Genomic DNA, 15,210 nt, shown 5'->3' with positions numbered 1-15,210 from the left:
TACTCACAGAGATCATAGAATGGTTTCCTGTTGGAACGGCTAAAGGAAACAGAGGGTCCTTCGCGGACCTAATACCTAAGGTTAACCCAGAGCAGGCAAAGTAGGGGAGGGGTGGCTAAAGAGGGCAAAGGAGGGGAGAGGGGACAAAGAACGGGAAGAGGGAATAAAGAGGGGGGACAAAGAAGAACATAGGAGGGGGGGCTAAAGAGGGCACGGGAAGGGGGACAAAGAAGGGCAGGAGAGGGGGGGGGTAAAAATGAAGAAGAGGGCACAGGAGGAGGAAAAGAAACAGACAGTGGCAGCCTGCCTACCAAGCCATAGAAGCCAGCCAGCAACAGTAATGAAAGGGATACTATAGTACCAGAAATACTAAGCTGTATTCCTGGCACTATAGTTCCCTCTGCCTCCCTGCTCCCTTGCGTCACCCTGCCACAATGAATGAAGGTATTTACTTACCTGATCCAAGAGATGATGACCATCAGCGCTGGTATGCAGCTCCGCCTCCTCCGACGAGCGGGCGCTATTAGCCTCCCCATAGGAAAGCATTGAATCAAATCTTTTCTATTGGGAAAAAGCGGACGCTGGATGTTCAGTGTCAGTTACCACTCAATGAGCTGGAGTAGTCCGGCCATATCAATGAGCTGGAGTAGTCAGGGTGCCTATAATGTCCCTTTAACGAGAGAATAGCCTACTTGGTATCAGAGAGATGTATTATATTACTAGATTATGAAAGGGGTCCTGAGACTCCATGTAGTCTCTAATGGGGCCTTGAGGGGACAATATTCACTCCGGTTGCTAAATGCTCTAGGTACACCCCTACACCCACCTGCAGACCGCCCTCCACTCTGACTCTATTCTTCTTAGATCTGCCCTTCTTGGGTAGCATTCCCAAGCAGGGCAAATCTCCTCAGTGATGTCAGCAATGTGGCTTCATTGCCAATGTGCCGGCATCAGAAAGGAATGACATCACGTCTTTCCATTACTATACTCCCGAGCCAGCACTAGAAGCACCAGCTACCAGGTAGGGCATGCGCTGCGATAGCTATGGGAGGAGAGCAGATGGACCTCCTTTCCCGATCTGCTAGGTCAGTCAATGTCTCAGTACGCCGAGGAAATTATCGAAAACTGGGAAGAAAAAAAGCTATTTTTTTTTAAATAGGATTTTCTCCTAATCTTTACATTTGCTGAACTGCCAGCACAAGTTATAGATAATATAGTATGCTCAATCTAATGAGCATTAATTGTTTGGGGCATGACAGGTGCCCTTTAATTTATATAGCCATGCTAGAAACATTCTCCAAGTCAGCTCTGCTAATAGTTCAACTACTTTAGCCTTCAATTTAAAATCCACTGTGAATTCCCAAAAATTAACTATTGAGTAAACAACCCTGGTCACACTACACTGAATAATTCCGTGTGTAAAACAACGTAAGATGTACGCGAGCATTGGAAAGAGAATTTGGTCAGTCTGCAATAAGAATATTTCTACATCCAGCATAGCCAAGAGATATCACTCTAGTTATTATATACAAACAACATAGATATCTGTTAAGGCACATTTGTGGCATTTTATTCAAATTAGTTTATTTCTCCCATGATTCCTATTTGCCAATGTTCACAATTTTATTTCTCTAAATTATAAGGCAACAGGAGAATGAAGAGCGAGACCTCACAAGAATCAGGATGGTTTTGCAGCACAATGATTATTTTTTAACAAAGGATTATGGGAAAGCAATTTTTTAGAACGTGCTCTGCCTCCTCTTTTCTAGAAGGCAGCTCTGAATACTGTAATATGTAATATACACATTAAGAAGTATACTCAATTGAATCAAGACAGTGTCTCTTAAACACTGCTTAAGAGTTTTAAAGGCTGGTTAGAACATACAGAGACATTTATGGTCAAATGATGTGTGATAACTTTCTTGTACCAAAGTCCGCTAGGTCAAAGATATCATAACCTGAAAATAAACATGTTTTTCTGCTTTAAAACATGTGGTAATAAGACTCAGTTTCTATTAACCACTGCCTATCTAGCATCTATAGCATACATTAATGGAGCAAGTCTTGCTTCCAGGCTCTCAAGAGCAACATGGTGGCCCCACCAGTCTCTACTCACAGAGCTCAGGAATCTTAGATCTAGACATGTTACATAGTAATAAATGGATAAAGATTTAATGTTATTATGATTCTATTAGTTACACTATATTTGCATATCATCACTCACCGTTTGAGTCATCTGATGAGCTGGTACAGATACCTTTTGTCCTACTTGACAATTCAATGGGCAGACTTGTTGTTGAACCCATTTTATCTCTCTCACTCATTTCTTCAGGGTTAGTCACAGAGTACCTCTTTAAAGATCCTTTCCTTAAAAATGGGGGTGGTGCGGGTGGAGGGGGAGGTGCTGCTCCTCGAGGAGGCTTGCTGGGTACTTTGGGGGGCAGTGTTAAAGGGGGATCCTCTCCATTCACAGATGGAGGAGGCAACTTACTCCGACGAGCAGGTTTGCGAATCCTGGTACGGGAGTCTGCCTGTTCCTTGCATGATGGGCCATCTGTATGTGGAATTTCAAAAGTGTTAGTGTTTTTTAGCATTAAAGTTTCAGGACGTGAAGAGTCCGTTTCAAAGTTTGACTCTAAATTGTGAGAAGGGGTTCCTACGGTTTGATCTGTGTTTGGTTTGTGGCTTCTCAAGCAAGGTGGTCCAGACAGAGGAAGCTCAGGTGCAGAGTCAATAGGTCTATGGAGCCCAAAGTCCTTGGACAATACTTCTGGTGGACCATTAACAGGGTGAAGGCCAGTCTTCATTATTTCTTCCCCGGAAGCTCCCTCAGATAAATGTCCATCCTTAGACTTTGTTTTCAAACCCAGTTTTTTTGAATCCGAAGATTCAGAAACAGAATCAACACATTCATCTGTCCACAATTTCCTATGTGGTGGAACAAGAGGCTTCCTCTGAGGCAGAACAACTAGCTCTTCAGGGGTTGGGCAAGCCGAATCCCCATTTACACTACATTCACTCGTGAACTTGTAAGAGGTTAAAACAACACTGTTTCTGGAGTCTGAAACATCATCCCCATCATTAACCTGACTGCGGTTCCCATATCTCTGTGACCGCCGCCTCACGGGGTAGCTGCCACTAGGGGACATCTTAGATTTTAATATACCCAATTTTCCTTCATCAGTGTCAGCGTTAATAGATAAGATCCGATTAAATATGCCGCCATCGTCAGAGGAATCAGAGGCCTCGTTTACACTGTTAGTTTGGGAAACAAAGGATTCTGGGACCCAGACCAATACCAGGCCTGGTCTGTGCTGGTGGCAGGCACAGCAGCATTGAGAGGGGCAGGCTGGCTGCATCTCGCAGGGTCTTGTCTGGAACTCACAAGTGCCTGGATCCTGGGAGAGCTTGGGAGGCAGAGCTGGAAGGTAAAATATAGAAAAGGGGAGTTAAAAAAAAAGGCTGAATTTATGCATTTCAATAAACACTAAAAAACGTCTTTGTTGATTACAAATCAGTCGGCCACGTCACTCTGCAATTACCATCTATTGTTTTAAAATGCAGCAGGAAAAGGAGAGTATTTATCCAGTTTTTAGTTTGCTGGCAAATAATATAAAGAGGTTACTTTAGTAGTTTTAATTAAAACGAGATATATCCTATGTGAGCAATAAACCTTAAAAAAGGAGAATTTTTCATCCCAGGATTTTTATTACTACATAATGTGTGCCTTTGTAAATCTAAATTTTAATCATGCAATAAAATGCTATTATATCTCAGTTTGGGAAATTAAAGAAACACTCTGAACAATGAAACAACTTTATCTTAATGAAGTAGTTCTGGTGTATAGATAATGCCCCTGCAGTCGTACTCCTCAATTCTCTGCCATTTAGAAAGTAAATCACTTTGTCTTGACAGCCGTAGCCACACCTCTCGGCATGTGATTTACACAGCCTTCCTAAACACTTCCTGTAAAGTAACACTTCCTTTATTGCACAATGTGTTTAATTTAGAATTGCTTATCGCTTTCTCTGTTAATAGCCTGCTAGAGCCTGCAGTGTGATTAGCATACCTTCCAGCATTTCAAATGGAAAAGGAGGGGAAGGGGGAACTTTAATTTTAGAGGTATGTCCAGGGCGGTGCTGTTCTGAGAAGTTTTAGGGCTTTAGGCGATTTAATAATAACACGAATGCAACAAAAACATGCAACGATATACCAGTAACCAGCGTTATTTGTGACTATTAATACATTTTATCTTAATTATTCCTATAGCTGCTTCCCACTTCATGTGTTATCTTAACTTATATTCTAAATAACAATATTTACCCAATTAAACCAAAAATTGAAGTGGAGCTGAGCGCTATTTACATATATAGAGTGTCACTTCAGCTTTAAAGCGGCACTGTCATGCCGAATGCCGTTTTTTTTTTTTAACCCCCTCCACTACATCCAATTGACCCCTTAGTCACCCCAAATGCCCCTAAGCCCCCCAGATTACCTATTTATTAATCTGTATTTTCTGCCCCGATCTATATTCAGGGCGCCGCCATCTTTGTATGGGTAGGTGAAGTCCCTGTGGGACACGTCATCTGCCCACACTACACAGACTGTGAGATTCCCGCACATGCCCAGTGAAACATCTGGACATGCGAACCGGAATTTCACCTATTCATTCATTCATCAGAAGGACGAATGAATGAATAGAAAAAGCAAACGAACAAACTAACACTGAGTATCAGTGTTAGTTTGTTCGTTCCGTTTATTACAAGGAGGGAGCTACCGGCGTGAAGCTCCCTCCTTGTAATATGTAAAAATAGAAGCGGCAGGGAGCAGTGCTCCCCGCCACTTCCTAAGCCCCCCAGGTCCCCCTCTCACTCTATGGGGGTCAATATGACCCCCATAATAGTATAAAGGAGAATAAAGTCTCCCCAATGCCCCTACTCGCTATACCGCGAGTAGGGGCATTCCTACTAAACAGTGAGCAGCCTGTGGCTGCTGACTGTAAAATAAAATCCCTACTATCTGGCCCCCACCCCTGCGCGGTGGGTGGGGGCCATAAATTACAATGGGGGGATGGGGACCTACTGTCCTCCCCCCTGGCCCCCACCGCTGTGAGGCGGGTGGGGGCCATAATGATAATGAGGGGGGGGGACCTACTGTCCTCCCCCCCCAGTCCTCCACCCCTGTGCGGCGGGTGGGGGCCATAATGATAATGAGGGGGAACCTACTGTCCTCCCCCCCAGGCCCCCACCCCTGTACGGCGGGTGGGGGCCATAATGATAATGAAGGGGGGGGACCTACTGTCCTCCCCCCGCCCCCACCCCTGGGCGGCGGGTGGGGGCCATAAAGATAAAGAGGGGGGGCTACTGTCCTCCCCACCCCCTGGCCTCCACCTATGGGTGGCGGGTGGGGGCCATAATGATAATGAAGGGGGGGGAAACCTACTGTCCTCCCCCTCTCCGGCCCCTACCCTGGGCGGCGGGTGGGGGCCATAATGCTCACTGCTTACTAGACATGCCCCTACTCACGGTATAGTGAGTAGGGGCATATTATTTACTAATACTAAGTAATCTTTACTTAGTATTAGTAAAGTTGGCTGAAAGACCAATTCAGGTCTTTCAGCCTTTTAGTAGATAACTCCCTGATACCGTGGGAATTAGGGAGTTATCTACTAAGCGACTGCAAGATGCAGCCGCGGCAATGAATAGGATCGGAGTTTCATTCATTCGAATGAAATTCCGATCCGAACAAAGTGCAGAATTGCATTCTAAAACAAACGAACATACTGTTCTCATTCAGTTAGAACGCAATTCGGCAGTTTCGTCTAAAATGACAGGAAGCATCGCGGGAACACAGAGGAAAGGTAAGGATTATGGGAAAATTGCTCTGACCAGCGGAAATGAAGCACACTTTGCTCCTCCGCTGGTCAGAGCTGGTCAAGCGGAGGAATCCTCCATAAGGCAAAGAGTCCCTACTTTGTCTTATGATTTTAAAGAAAACTAAAGAAGACAGGAAGAAACGGAGAACAGATCCTGGGAGAGGGGGAGAAGAGGAAGAGATTGAGGAAAAGTAAGTTCGGCATGACAGTGCCGCTTTAACTTAAAAAATATTTGAGATTAAAATTCAATAAACAGAACCTGCGGAGAACTTCTAATGTAAAAGTAAACACACTGATGTAAGATCTGATTGAAAGTGAAACCATTTTGTTTTCCTGCAGGCTGGGTCGGTCACAGCCAGGGGAGGTGTGGCTTGGACTGCATAAACAAAAGTGATTTAACTCCTAAATGGCTGAGAATTGAGCAGTGAGACTGCAGGGGCATGATCTATACACCATAACGGCTTCATTAAGATAAAGTTGTCATGGTGCCTATAGTGTGCCTTTAACCCCTTAAGACCGCAGGACGTTCTATGCCGTCCTTAAGTTTGGTGGCTCTAAACGCCCCAGGACGGCATAGAACATCCTGCGATCTTTTGTACTTACCTGGTCGCCGGCGATCCCACGCCGGTGATCGCGGTATGGGGGACTTACCTGGGAGCCCAGGGAGTCCCCCTCTGTCCTCTTCGGCCCCCCAGGGCCATGTGATCGCGAGGTCCTTGCGAGGACCCCGCGATCACATGGACGGCATAGCCGTCCATGTCAATGCCAGCAGGGGGAGTGCCTGTAATGACAGGTACTCCCCCTGCTGTCTGAAAAAAAAAATGAAACGTTAAATAAGTGTAAAATTAAATAATATTTACTTAGATCATATATATATATATTTATTATATATATGATCTAAGTATATATATATATATATATATATACACACACATATACACATAAATATACATACACTGTCTACGTGTATTTTAATATTAATATATACATAATTATATATATATATATATATTAATATCAAAATACACATACAATGATATTGATTAAATATATATATATATATATATAATTTTCATTATATATATATTTATATATAATAAAAAATATATAAATATGTTAAGAAATAAAATAAAAAAAATAGATAAGAAATATATAAACATGCGTCATTTCGTTCTAACTGTATTTTAAAATTAATATATATTGATATCAAAATACATGTAGACGAAATAATATATATCTATATACATAAGTATATATCACTATATACACACATATACATATATATATATATATATACATATATATATATACACATATATATATATATACACATATATATATATATACACATATATATACACATACACATATATATATATATACACATATATATATATACACATATATATATATACACATATATATATATACACATATATATATATATATACACATATATATATATATATATATATATATATATATATATATATATATATATATATATATATATATATATATATATACATATACACACTATGCATACCAGGTGCTTCTCTGTGCAAAATACTACAAACAAAGCAAGAAATGAGAGCACTCCATGGATTTGGTAAATCAAATTACTGTATTCAAATAGCACGCAAAAAAAAAAAATCGACGTTTCGACCGTCTAGCGGTCTTTATCACGGTTGGTCGAAACGTCGATTTTTTTTGCGTGCTATTTGAATATAGTAATTTGATTTACCAAATCCATGGAGTGCTCTCATTTCTTGCTTTGTTTATATATATACCTATATATAAATAAAAATAATAAAAAAAATTATATACATATACACACACACACACATATATATATATATATATATATATATATATATATATAATAATTCTACGTATATATTTATGTAATAATTTTACATAATTAGGTCATTTCATTAATTACAATTTGCAGGACCTGCCTGACAGCCCAGGCAATTTAATTTGCTAGCACTATATTTAACCCTGTAACTTTCCAAGACACCATAAAACCTGTACATAGGGGGTACTGTTTTACTCGGGAGACTTCGCCGAACACAAATATTAGTGTTTCAAAACAGTAGAATATATTATAACGACGATATCGTCAGTGACAGTGAAATTTTTTGCATTTTTCACACACAAATGGCACTTACACTGACGATATAATTGTTGTGATACGTTTTACTGTTTTGAAACACTAATATTTGTGTTCAGCGAAGTCTCCTGAGTATAACAGTACCCCTCATTTACAGGTTTTATGGTGTTTTCAAAAGTTACAGAGTCACATATAAGGCTTGTGTTTCATTTTTTTCACATTAAAATTCGCCAGGTTGCCTTTGAGACCGTATGGTAGCCCAGGAATGAAAATTATCCCCATGATGGCATACCATTTGCAATAGTAGACAACCCAGGGTATTGCAAATAGGGTATGTTCAGTTTTTTTTAGTAGCCACTTTGTCACAAACACTGGCCAACATTTGCGTTCAAATTTGTTTTTTGCATTTTCAAATATTAACACTAACTTTGGCCAGTGTTTGTGACCAAGTGGCTACTAAAAAAGACTGGACATACTCCATTTGCAATACCTTGGGTTGTCTACTTTTGCAAATGGTATGCCATCATGGGGATAATTCTTATTCCTGGGCTACCATACGGTCTCAAAGGCAACGTAACCAATCTGGCGAATTTCAATGTGAAAAAACTGAAATATGTAACACGCTATATTTGACCCTGTAACTTCCCAAAACACCATAAAACCTGTACATAGGGGGTACTGTTTTACACGTGAGACATCGCTGAATACAAATATGTGTATTGTATTGCAGTAAAAGCAAACAGTTTTATGACATTCACAGTTAAAATGTCACGTAGAACTAAAACAATTTAAAAAATTCTTATTTTCTCCCATTTTTTAAATTTTTTATTTCATATTAAATTATGTTCCATACACAAATATTTGATGTTAAACGAAAGCCCTGTTTCCCATGAATAAAATGATATATAATAAGTGTGGGTGCATTTAAAGGAACACTATAGTCACCTAAATGACTTTAGCTAAATAAAGCAGTTTTAGTGTATAGATCATTCCCCTGCAATTTCACTGCTCAATTCACTGTCATTTAGGAGTTAAGTCACTTTGTTTCTGTTTATGCAGCCCTAGCCACACCTCCCCTGGCTATGATTGACAGAGCCTGCATGAAAAAAAAAAAAACTGGTTTCACTTTCAAACAGATGTAATTTACCTTAAATAATTGTATCTCAATCTCTAAATTGAACTTTAATCACATACAGGAGGCTCGTGCAGGGTCTAGCAAGCTATTAACATAGCAGGGGATAAGAAAATCTTAATTAAACAGAACTTGCAATAAAGAAAGCCTAAATAGGGCTCTCTTTACAGGAAGTGTTTATGGAAGGCTGTGCAAGTCACATGCAGGGAGGTGTGACTAGGGTTCATAAACAAAGGGATTTAACTCCTAAATGGCAGAGGATTGAGCAGTGAGGCTGCAGGGGCATGTTCTATACACCAAAACTGCTTCATTAAGCTAAAGTTGTTCAGGTGACTATAGTGTCCCTTTAATATGAAAGAGGTGAATTACGGTTGGACAGACATATAGCGCAAATGCCAGGTTTTGTTTACGTTTTTTTTGGATCACAACTTGTACATTTGGCTGCGGTCTTAAGGGGTTAATAACTAGAATTGAATATGAAAGTAAAAATAAGCAGTCTTCGTAAATTAATGCACAGCGTGTCTCATCAACTCGCGGCTTCTCCTACATGTACATACATGATTAACCACAAACAGGCTATACTGTGTAACCAGACTACACTGTGAAACTCAAATACATTTGTTACACTAATAGAACATATATTCTACATACAAATACACAGGACCCATATATCATATTCTACATACAAATACACAGCACCCATATATTATATTCTACATACAAATACACAGCACATATATATTATATTCTACATACAAATACACAGCACCCATATATCATATTCTACATACAAATATATAGCACACATATATTACACATACCGTTCTCTGATATTTCATACCATGATACATTACACATTGTATATACCGGTACATTGTATATAGCCAGTAGGCACATTTTACAAGATATGCACTCACCCCTCACAGTGTTGGTGTCTGAGGCTGGGCTTGGACATACTGGCAGTGAGTGGGAGGGAGTGGGAATGACAGATCAGGGGTGGGCTGGCGAGGGATAAAGTTACCCAGTGATTAACCCTTCCTAGCCATTATCTGTGTATTAAGCATTCCCGCAGACAGTGGGAGCAGAATCCCAATTAAACACGGTGGAAAGTTCTAACATGTTTATCCAGGTGCTATCAGCGTTTTTAGTCTAATTGTCGGCAAATTTTTAAAGCGAACTATTCAATCTGTTTTCTGCCTTTTTCTGACACTTTTTCCAACAGCAAAGTGTTGGGTTTCCCTTCTTTTCCCCAGCGCTATAAATTTGGCAGAATTTACTATAAAGAAAACTCACTTTTTAGAAAACGAATAAATACGACCAAAATAACGATGGAATTAAAAAAAAAATTCAGAACACGGTGATAAATATCGCCCAATGTGTCTGTCGCTTTTACTGGATGCCATGACGACAGCGCTACTCGGTACTTTGCAGATCATTTCGGCGCACTTTGAGAAATCGTTCTCATACAGAATATTCCGAGCGCGGTGGTGTACAGGGAATCAGTGTGGATTTCTTTTCCACCGAGTGTTTGCAGCGTCATTTTACGCACAGTGCCAAGAGCAGCAGCAAAAAAAAAATGGAATTTTCTAAACAATTTAGTTAGTTTTTTTTCTCACGGTTTCTCTTTCCATTTCTAAACCGGAATACAAACATAAAAGGAATCAACGCACTGGGAAAGTGGCCGTAAAATGTCCAACAATTATCTAGAAACTAGAGGCTACTGACCCATTGAGTCTGCCAGCCTTACCGAACACAGGGTATCCATTACTGAATGATCTGAGTGAGGGTCTATACCCTCCATGGCATTTCCTAACTCCGCAGCAGCTGTCCTTCAAACAGATTCTCCAAAACATTTTTGTTAAACTTCAAGCTAAATATAGGGCTGGAATATCGCCCTGTGTTTCTACACAACCACATCATTTTATATACACATATAAGTGTTATTGCCTATAAAAAGGTACACAGCAACCTAATAAGGTATATGTAAATACCCATATTTGCGCACGTACCCATCCATACACACCTCTTTCTACCACAAGAAGGGCGAGTAGATATATTTGGGGGGGCAGTAAATTGAGCAGAAGCAAAGCTTTATTGTGCCGTAGGGTTGGTTAATCCCCCTGAAGTAGAAGTGTATAATACAACAAATCTCAGTCTCTCTGATTCATTCTATGAGGGCACCTGCCTTCCATCTCTCTAATAGGTCACAAAGATTGTGTTTAGACCAAGTCCCCTGCTTTTTATTAGACAGGGAATAATAATGGAGCAGGTAATGCCAGATTCCTAGGAGGTAGGTGAAACGGGGTGAATTCATGGCTGAGTTTCCATTGCAGCTGCTCATCAGATTGGAAGAACTTCCTTGTTTGTCATTTTAACATTCCTTCGTAAATTCTCCGATGTTTCTGTTTGCATACCTGATCTCTCCGTCCCCTTCTGCTGGCCTGGGGCAGCTATAAAAGCAATTTCAAAACATTTACACCCTCAGCATAAACAAAATGGAACTAAAAGAAGGTAAGTAAACAGCAAAAAGTGATGACTCACCGTAAAGAAACCAGTAGTATTGCTCAGGGAGAAAAATGTCATGCCTAGTGCACAGCCGAGGGGCCACGAGTAGACAAAGCGGCTCTCGCCCAGATAGATCTCCTAAATACACCAGGCCACGCACATCATGGAATGGGAAAGAAGAGCAAAGGTCCCATTTTCCTCCACCGATATATAGCATGAAAGAACGGACTTCTGATTGCGTCATATTATGTGGAAACAACATTTCTGAGGGAGAGTGCTACAAATGGGATATTTGGCAGAATAAATAGAACATGCCAAGTACTCTACTCCACAATGGGTCTCTAAACAAAACCCACATAGAATTTATAAAACAACAATACATTGGAACCAATCAGAGCCCTCCGACACTCCCAGATGGGAACCAATCAGAGCCCTCCGACGCTCCCAGATGGGAACCAATCAGAGTGCACATGCCAGGATTATCACTTATAAAAGAAACAGGTGTACAAACTTTCCCAGTGAAGAAGCGATTCAACCAGAAGGACGTTCAGGAGAATGACACAAAGGGACTTTCAAGAACATTCTGGACCCATAGTCCATCGGTGGACCCACAAAACATAATCAGATAGCTTATAGAACAAGAATGACCTTTGAGATAAATAGTGGTTAATTAGGACCAAGCATCAATTAACCCTTTGTACAGCGCTACAAAATCTGATGGCGCTATATAAATAATAAAATAATACCGTAATAATAATGATTATTGTTGGAGAATATATAGAGCTACGTATGTATGGATGGAAAAAGGAGTTTCATCCACAGTCTTATGGAAGCAGTCGTGTTCTACAGAGAAGAATGTAATAGTTTGCATTATACATTTGTATTACTGGGTCTTATTTCACTGACTTTTGCACAAGATTGTCCAGTATCTTTTCTGTATAGTGTCCAGATGTTAGGGCAAATATGATTTACTTTGGGATCGGTACTCCATACTGGGCATCCTTTCCATTGCTGTGGGTCCCTATTGGTTGGAGAAGGCCACAGGCTAAGTGGCTTACTGTAGCTGCATTGCCTTCCCAATGCATCCCACGTAGGGTATTAAAGTTGTTTTGATGCCAAGAGTGTCCCTTTAACATTAGAGTGTTCTTATTAATACTATCTTATGATCCAAGAAATGATCGAGCAGGACATTTTACAGGAACTTTAGAACTGGTCACCAAAATAATGCCATGAATAGCCATTCATCGGTTTAGACCATCACTACCCAAACATCACTAATTGTGCCGGTTTTATAGTGTCAAACCTTCCGTCAGTGTACTACTCCTCGCAGCTTCTTGCTTGGGCAGGTCTATGTACGCGAACTCGCAGTTGCACCGAATGACCAGTAGTATTTAACTTGCGGCCTTTCTTGCCCTTTCTTGCCCCAATAGTGCGTTGATGTGATATTTCTCTTTTCCTCTTACTGCCCTTGGCTGGATTATCATGTATTCTGTTCTATATATTCCTAAATGTTGACTTGTCAATCGTTGACTCGAATCTCTCCTACCCTTGACCTTGGCTGTGTCTCTGACCATTGTTACGTTAAGCCTGGCCGCTCTAAGGTTGTAGATTAAGGTCTCTGTGTTTGGGGTCCTTTACATACATCGTGACATATAGATTGTAACCTCATTTAAACACATTTGATTAATCGCTAAACTCTGTGACGACTGACTGGTGGAATGCGACGTTGAGCGGTAGCTGACAGAGTTACAGTTTTCATATACTAACTGCAAGATGTCACACACCCACAACATGGAGCATATCAGAACACAAAATTTGCCTGCAACGAACTACAAAGCTGATCTAAGAGTAGTAAGGAGCAACACGCACAGGCACATGTGCCTCAAAACGAAAATATTTGAATCATCCCAACTTCCTCGTCCTTTGCTCAAACAGGACGGACAGGTTCTACATGTGAAATCAAGTGACAGGAATATTGAAGAAAAAAAACAAAAAAGAACAATACACAAAACCCACAAACAAGCCACAAACCACACAATTAGCAGGAGGGATACCACCCCCCCCCCCCCCACCTTCCTATAGTGGGCAGAAATAGATCTGTAGAATGTGGTGAATAACCATCAGGTATTGTGGCGAAACCAGCTTCGCCACTGTGAACTGGAGAGGCCTGGCTGCTAGCCTCCTGCCTTTGGACTATGGCCCTGGGAGATTGGGCCCTTTACAAACAGTATTCGGCCCTAACAGAGTGCATGTCACTCATTCTGGCCCTTTAAATACAGTGGGGCCATTCGGTACTTGCCCTGTGTGAGCAGTGATACCCCCCAGATAGCTATGCCATGGAGCCTATTCATATAATGAAAGACTATGGGAAAGACTTTGGCTCCATGGCAATTAAACTGTATTTGTGTGGTCTGTGTGCCATTCACCTAATAATGTGCACGCAGACCTGAGCTATCTGGGGATATGTTAAATGTCTGTGTTTAATGTATAAAATGTGACTTTATGTATTTTAAAGAGTTTTATGTTGTTTTGCAACCATGTGGTTAATGGAGTCTGCCTCTAGTCCTGGATAATTAGATTTCTTCTCCAATTATCTCCAGGGCAGAAGGGAGGAAGCCAGGATGCATTGTGGGGGAGGGGTGGCCCTGTATGTAAAGAAAGGGGGAGGGGTGGCCCTGTATGTAAAGAATAGCATAAAATCTAGCCTAATAAAGGTTAGTGAGGCGAACATAGAGTCAGTTTGGGTTACGTTAGAATTTGGTAATCACACAGTAACTCGTGTAGGTGTGATTTATAGGCCCCCAGGACAAATTGAAGAGTTAGATAATCTACTAGTTGAAGAAATAGCTAAAATGACAATGAAGGGGGAAGTTATCATCATGGGTGACTTTAATCTTCCTGATGTAAATTGGAAAACAAAAATAGCTACTTGTGCCAGGAGCACACATATTCTAAACTCCCTACTGGGATTGTCTCTAAAACAAGTCGTTGAGGAGCCAACTCGTAAAGAGGCCATACTAGATTTAGTGTTAACAAATGGAGATTTGGTATCAGATATTACTGTAGGTGAAAGTTTAGGATCCAGTGATCATCAGTCAGTGTGGTTTAATATAAGAACAGTGACTGAGTCACACCACACAAAAACAAAAGTTTTAGACTTTAGAAAAACAGACTTTTCCAAAATTAGAATATGTGTAAAGGAGTCATTATCAGACTGGAGCAATTTAAATGGAGTCCAAAAGAAATGGGATTATTTAAAAGTTGCACTACTGAAGGCAACAGAAAATTGCATTAGGCTTGTCAGTAAAAGCAAAAAATTCAAGAAACCACTGTGGTACTCCACAGATGTAGCCAAAATAGTAAAAAACAAAAAGTTAGCATTTAGTAATTATAAAAAAACCCAGAGTGAGGAAGACAGAATGACCTATAAGATTAGGCAGAAAGAGGCTAAGCAAGTTATAAGAGCTTCCAAATCACACACAGAAGAGAAAATAGCACAGTCAGTAAAAAAGGGGGACAAAACCTTTTTTAGATACATAAATGAGAAAAGAAAAGTAAAACAAGGATTAGTTAGATTAAAAACAA

General features: G+C 40.4%; 1 protein-coding gene across 2 annotated transcripts in view; it reads right to left on the bottom strand.

The window, feature by feature from the left end:
- Positions 1–15,210, bottom strand: part of LOC134603625 (rho guanine nucleotide exchange factor 15-like) — an 84,454-nt gene that overhangs the window by 39,836 nt on the left and 29,408 nt on the right. For both annotated transcript variants that reach the window (XM_063449774.1, XM_063449773.1), the window contains exon 3: positions 2,225–3,421. In XM_063449774.1, coding sequence (XP_063305844.1) covers positions 2,225–3,421 — 1,197 coding nt within the window. The remainder of the gene's footprint in view (positions 1–2,224; positions 3,422–15,210) is intronic.

Source organism: Pelobates fuscus, chromosome 3 (genome assembly GCF_036172605.1).
Source record: "Pelobates fuscus isolate aPelFus1 chromosome 3, aPelFus1.pri, whole genome shotgun sequence".
In the NCBI taxonomy this organism is placed as follows: Eukaryota; Metazoa; Chordata; class Amphibia; order Anura; family Pelobatidae; genus Pelobates; species Pelobates fuscus.
Note: the sequence above shows the minus strand (reverse complement) of the source record. Positions and strands in the feature narration are given on the sequence as shown.